The 6,052-nt window shown below is 41.5% G+C and overlaps 1 protein-coding gene across 4 annotated transcripts in view; it reads left to right on the plus strand.

Annotated features, from left to right (window-relative positions):
* PARVB (parvin beta) overlaps nt 1-5,899 on the plus strand; it is a 51,657-nt gene extending 45,758 nt beyond the window's left edge. For all 4 annotated transcript variants that reach the window (XM_041426802.1, XM_041426804.1, XM_041426805.1 and 1 more), the window contains exon 13: nt 2,828-5,899. In XM_041426802.1, the coding sequence (XP_041282736.1) occupies nt 2,828-2,904 (77 nt within the window). In that variant the 3' untranslated portion in view covers nt 2,905-5,899. The remainder of the gene's footprint in view (nt 1-2,827) is intronic.
* The last annotated feature ends 153 nt before the right edge of the window (nt 5,900-6,052 follow it).

A 6,052-nucleotide genomic window follows, 5' to 3' on the forward strand; every position in this document is an offset into this window, starting at 1 on the left:
ATATAAGCTGGAGAGCCAAATTAGCTCATACAACATTCCTTTTTTGGTTTTTTTTGTTGCTGCAAGGTGTACCATCTCTTGAGTTTTTTCCTTCCTCTTCTCTGTGTGTGGCCATTTCTGGCAGCAGCTCTGAGCTCTTGGAGTGAGTGTGCTTGTGCAGTTATCTGTGAAACTGACTGTGGCTCCTGAAAAACTGCTCCCTTGGAGAGGACAGTCACATCTTGAGACTGGCTTGTCACAGTAGTGTCATTTGTAAGATCTTGTCAGTCATGTCTGTCATCTTGTCAGTATTGCAATATGTGTTTCACAGAACACTAATTCATTTTGACAGAGAATCTGAAGCTCTGCCCAAGAATTCTGTGTATAGTTATGCTCTGTTAATGCCACACTTTGATCCATTGTTTGGTCATCAGTAGGCTGGGAAGCCTGTCAGGTAAATCCATGCCCTTTAGCATGAATTGGGTAGTAAATGCCTCTTGGATTAGAATCATAGAATTGCTAAGGTTGGAAAAGACCTCTAAACCATGGAGTTCAAGCATTAACCCAGAACCATCGTGTTCACTACTAAGCCACATCTCCAAGTGCCACATCTACACAGCTTCTAAATTCCTCCGGGGATGGAGACTGTACCACTTCCCTGGGCAGCCTGTTTTGATGCTTGACAACCCTTTTGCTGAAGAAATTTTCCCAATACCCAGTTGGGGAAACCTGCCCTGACACAACTTGATGCTGTTTCTTCTCATCCCATCCCTTGTTCCCTGGGAGCAGAGCGCGACCTCTCCCTGGCTGTCCCCTCCTGTCAGGGAGTTGTGCAGAGCCAGAAGGTCCCCCCTGAGCCTCCTTTTCTCCAGGCTGACCCCCAGCTCCCTCAGCCCCTCCTGGTGCTCCAGCTCTATTTCCCAGCTCTGTTCCCTTCTCTGGACATGCTCCAGCTCCTCAGTGTCTTTTCTGGTGTGAGATTCCTAAAACTTCCAGGATTTGAGGTGGTGGGCCTGGCTGTCCAACCAGTTTAATTAGTTGTTGGATTTAAAGAAAAAGGTTGTCTAGGGAAGAACATAATTTTTATCCCTGTAGTCCATGCTTTCTGCTGTGCTTGCAAGAAGTAGGTCTTGTTAAATCTTGTAGTGTGTCTGTGCACAGGTGTAAACAAAAATAGGACCATAGAGGTCATCTCCTCTTCTCTGTTCTTCCAGCCAATTCAGTGGATTGGGCCAGCAGCAGAACTTGGTGCTGAGTTATTGCAGCAGAACTACATTGTAGTGGATTAATTTAATATCCTCTAATAAGTTTGTTATGGACTGTGAGAGTTTTAAATTAATGGAATATTTTAAAGTAATTTTAGGGTGTATGGCCACTTTCAGTTAACATTTTATTAGTAGTTGTTGTTGGTAAGTTATAGCTGTGCATGTTTTATCTTATAAGAAGCAGGAGGCTGAGATTATGTTTATTCCTGGAAATACCTGTTAGACAATGATCAATAAGGAACACTGCAGTTGCCCACACAGAGAGGATGCACTGCTCACTGTAGTCTAATGCAGCAGTTAAAGAGATAACAAGGTCTGAAAGTTAGGAAGATGGTAAACTGGAATTACAATATAACTTTTGCAGCAGTGGTTATTAACCATTGTTCTGCATTGTGAAGGAATGGAGATGGAATTTCCACCACTGAAAGACAGAAAAAAAGAAAAATAAGAAATCATTCAGCATTATGCCTGTGTTTTAATTTGAGTTGGCTTGTTTTAATTTGGGTATCAACTTTCTATGATCCCTGGAAAAATAGGAGTTTTGTGTTTCAGTTTTCCCAATAGGACATTTCTTTTTTCAGGATGCATAACTTCACAGCAATTAGGATGTTTTCTTTGGGGCAGGAGAAGATTCTTCTGCAAATGTGAACTGAAAATCATAAATGAAATATGTAAAATAATGCAGGCAAAAAGGGCAGAAAGAATATTTGAGAATACCAGATGAAGTGTGGGGATTAGAGTGGTATCTAGTGTGGGGTGGGAGGGAAGGGTGGAGAGGTCCTGGCAATGAGTCTTCAAAGCAGGTCCCTTGGACCTCACGTTAATTGTGCTTGGTCTGTTAACAGTTTGCTGTCTTTCTAGGACTTCTGATGATTTTTAAATTATCTGTTCTTCCTCACTTCTGCTTCCATATATACTGTGTATTTTTTGCTGCTTCCTACTCATTTCTGACATGTTATATCTAAACTTTCTTTCTACCTCTTCAGCCTTCTCTGTGCTGTGCCTCCCCCCAGAATCCCTGCATTCTTTGTATTTTATTGTAGTATAGGTGGAGAGGTGCTAACAGGAAAGCTTTTTCTTGAGAGCTGTTCCAGACCTGTTCCCTGGCCTAGCATGATAAGAAGGGTTATTAAATAATAAAAATCTTGGAGTCTGCTAAGGATTCAGGCTTTGTTAATTTATGGACCCTATCATTGCAGAGCTGTGGATGTGGTTCAGTACCTCAGGATGTGTGTGACTGCTTGTTCACTGCTTCTGCTGCCCAGGAAGTCATCTGGAGTATTTCCCAAAGCCTTTATCCCAGGTCTCTGACAGAAGCAGACTTTCTCTGTAGCCAATTTTAGCTGGGGAAGGGAATTATCTTCCTGCTTCCCAGAGAGAAGTTAGCTGTGACTGTATGATTGTAAAGCTGTTTTGAAACACATCGTGCAGTATATTTAAAAGGCTTGGGGAGATCAGAACTCTGTGGATTTTATTTTTTATTCACAATTCCATCAGCTCAGAGAGGTGGGGACTTCTGTTCCTGTCAGGACAAATGAGGGAAAACACAATGCAAATAAAGGATTTCTCCTTTTCTTCCACAGATGTTGTCAACTTGGACCTGAAGTCTACGCTCAGGGTTCTGTACAACCTTTTCACCAAGTACAAGAACGTTGAGTGATCCTGGAAGCTGCTGAGGTCTCTTCATCCTTCAACCTCCCCAGGCAGAAGTTACAATAAACATGACCTCTGCATGCTCCCATTGTGCCTTATACTATGTACTTCATGCATTCTTCCTACAGCTGATGTGTTCTCTCTGTAGCTGTTTGTAAGACAATCCCACTAAAAATAATGCATGTGTATTCTCTAGGTCACTTGAAAATGTGTAGGTATTTCACACTTCTGCCAAATGGATCTGTTGTTTGCTATAACCCACAAATGATCTTTTGAGAAAGGAAACATACCGCTAACTACTTTAATAAGCAGGGAAAATATGAGACTTTCCTCATGGCTCAAGAGTCTTTGCTTCTGCAGAAGACTTGGTTTTGCATACTCCTTGGTTTCTACTGGCATTTGATGATTTTTCAGGCTTAGAGTGTTAACAATAGAAAATTGCCATTGGAATTTATTTAGAAGCTGAGCCTTTTCTATTAAATAAAGGTTTGTGTGTTCTGTTGGTGGCTTGGGCTGAGGGGAATTACAGGCACTATCTGAAGCTAATGGCAAAAGCTTCAGTTTTTGTGTTCACCTCTTTCTACTCAGTGTTACTTCCATTCAGTGTTTACACAGAATAAGTCTTTCAATGGGATGACCAACTAATCTTTTGGTGTCTGTTTTTTTATTTAATCTCTTTTCTAGGAGAAAATTAGTTTGCTAGGGCCACTGTCATCTGTTAGGCAGCTTCAATCAGGTTGGTCCAGAGCTGGTCACACAGGCACAGACTGACAGACTGGATTAGTACATTTTCCCCTGTCCTTCTTGAAACTAACACAGGGAATGTGCTGGAACAGGAGACATCTGAGTGGATTTTTGAGAAGAGCTTTGTGGAGGAAATGGGATTGGCATTTCCAGAGTAAATGATATGTGGAATATGCATTCAATATCACCCTTTTCGTTTGAGCACACAGAGGAGAGATTTGATTGCTACTTTTATGTATCACAGCAACAGCTTTTGTTTTATGGGCATCCATTCCTTTGTCTGAAACACTAGGCAGAGTGCCCTGAAGGAGAGCAGGTGCAATTGCTCTGCTCCATGGGCTCACTTGAGTCCTGTTGTAAGTCAGTGTCTTCTTTCCCTAAATAGCAGTTATTTTACACCAAACATTATTTGCCTTTGAGCTCAGATTCAAGAGGAGACATGCTATTTGAATGGTATAATTTTACAGCTGGGATTTTCTCCTTCCCTTCTCAAACAGCTTTTCACCTCAGAGGGAGAGACATGAGCTTCTGCTTCTTTGCATTGTATTTTTGGGTTACGAGTTCTAGTATTTGGTTTACTTGGATCACCTCCCCTTACACTGCTAAAAAAAAAAAAAGAAAGATGGAAGGAAGTTGTGCCTTTTTTGCATGAAAAATTAACATCTCCTCTGCTCTGCAAGGCTCTCTGGGGAATCTTTGCATGCCTGTGCTTTAGGAAGGAGCTGATCTCTCACTGTTTATACTGAGCCAGGAACAAGGATGTGCAGTTCAGATGTGGCCACTAAACTCTACCACAGCACCAACAGAGGAGACTTGCACAGGTGCCAAGGCCTGGTGGACAGCTCTCCTGGCAGGTGAAGGAAATTGGTCTAACTTTTGTGCTGAGAAATAAAGGTATCACGAGGCTGGAAGGTCATTGAGCTGAGAGGTCTCTCGAACTTTTAGTTTAATGCAGGGTTATTTGCAGGAAGTAAGTCTGTTAAAGAGTTGTTATTCCATCCTCCTTCCTTCAGGTGATGTGGGGGTGCCAACTCTGTTTATATTCTCTGAGTTGTTGGGAAAGACCTCCAGAGAGTATAGTTTTTGAAATTGCAAGCAGTATTAATATCAAAAGCAAACAGAAGATAAGAGATGGGTGAGGGTGATTTGGCTTTGGAAAGGGGAATGGCTGTTTCTGAGCTGGGATCATAGAGCTGGCATCTTCAGGGCACATAAGCAGAGGTGAGCAGGTTATGACAAGTTATAAAAGAGTGTCTGTTTTGTTGAATTCTGTGTTTCTGGTGTCCTTGCTACAACCATGGGTCTCCTTTAGCATTCCTTCTGTTAATATCCCTGTCAGCCAGGCCTGCTTCCTGGATCAGGAGTCACAGCCTGTTCTGTTGTGGTCTTGTTTGTTGGTAGATGTTGCACAGGGAAAAGACTTTTTTCAATCCTTGGCTCCTGGCTGTCTGGCCAGCTCACTGTTCTGTAGACACTGTATTTATTGTTAACCAGATTTGTGAGCAGGGCAGATGGAACTGAAGTGTGGCTTCATCCCAGTCATCCCAATTTCCAGGAGGAGCCATGTAGGTAAAGCTTCTCTAAAACCTGCTTTTGTCATGTCTTTCTATGACACATGCACCATAATTTTTTGCCTCTCAGAAAGTTGAGTCAGTGTTAAAAATGTTATTCATGGTATATCTGTGTTACTGGGGTTTTACATATGGGTACCAGTCTGAATCCTGTTGAGTTCATCTGGAATGCTGAATGCTCTGCAGCATAAAAGCTCCCACATTTGTAAGTACTTAATGAATGTCTGTCTTTTCCAGTCCAAACTTGAATTTAGGTGCATTTACTTGACACACAGCTACAGTGAGCTGTATTACCAAAGAAAAAGCTCATGTAGTCCTCAGCTGCATTCTGTTTTTCAAGATGAAAAATGGACAGTGGCAGTTTTTTTAAAATCAATTTAAACCTTATAGGATTTCTTACTCCTCTTCCCCACACCCCCGCGCTTTCAGTATTAATGTGTTTTTTAAGAGTCTCTTCTACTGTTTTTAACAGTGTTTACTCTGGATTTCTAGCTACTAAAAACCAGCCTTGCAGATAAAATTCTGGATTTGTTATATGTTGGAGATATCCATCTTTGTGATAAGAGTTGTGTACTGTAAGCAAGTTACAATGCAATGCTATGTTTGCTAAAATTTACAGCAGGAGTGTTTATGCATGGTTTTTGACAGTTGAACTATTTATTCAAATAAACAAATGTTTTCTGCTTTTTTTTTCTCAATGGAAATATCTGTGGGAAGAACTTATGGATGGTGAGCTTCCCTTTGCTCTGGTGTGCAGAGAATGTTGAGTGGCTCTCTTAATACAGCAGGGCTGTGTGAAGGAGCAGGAAAATGCATTATCAGGACTTGTTATTGCTGTTG

This window comes from Onychostruthus taczanowskii, unplaced genomic scaffold, assembly GCF_017590055.1.
Source record: "Onychostruthus taczanowskii isolate IOZ18803 unplaced genomic scaffold, ASM1759005v1 scaffold95, whole genome shotgun sequence".
In the NCBI taxonomy this organism is placed as follows: Eukaryota; Metazoa; Chordata; class Aves; order Passeriformes; family Passeridae; genus Onychostruthus; species Onychostruthus taczanowskii.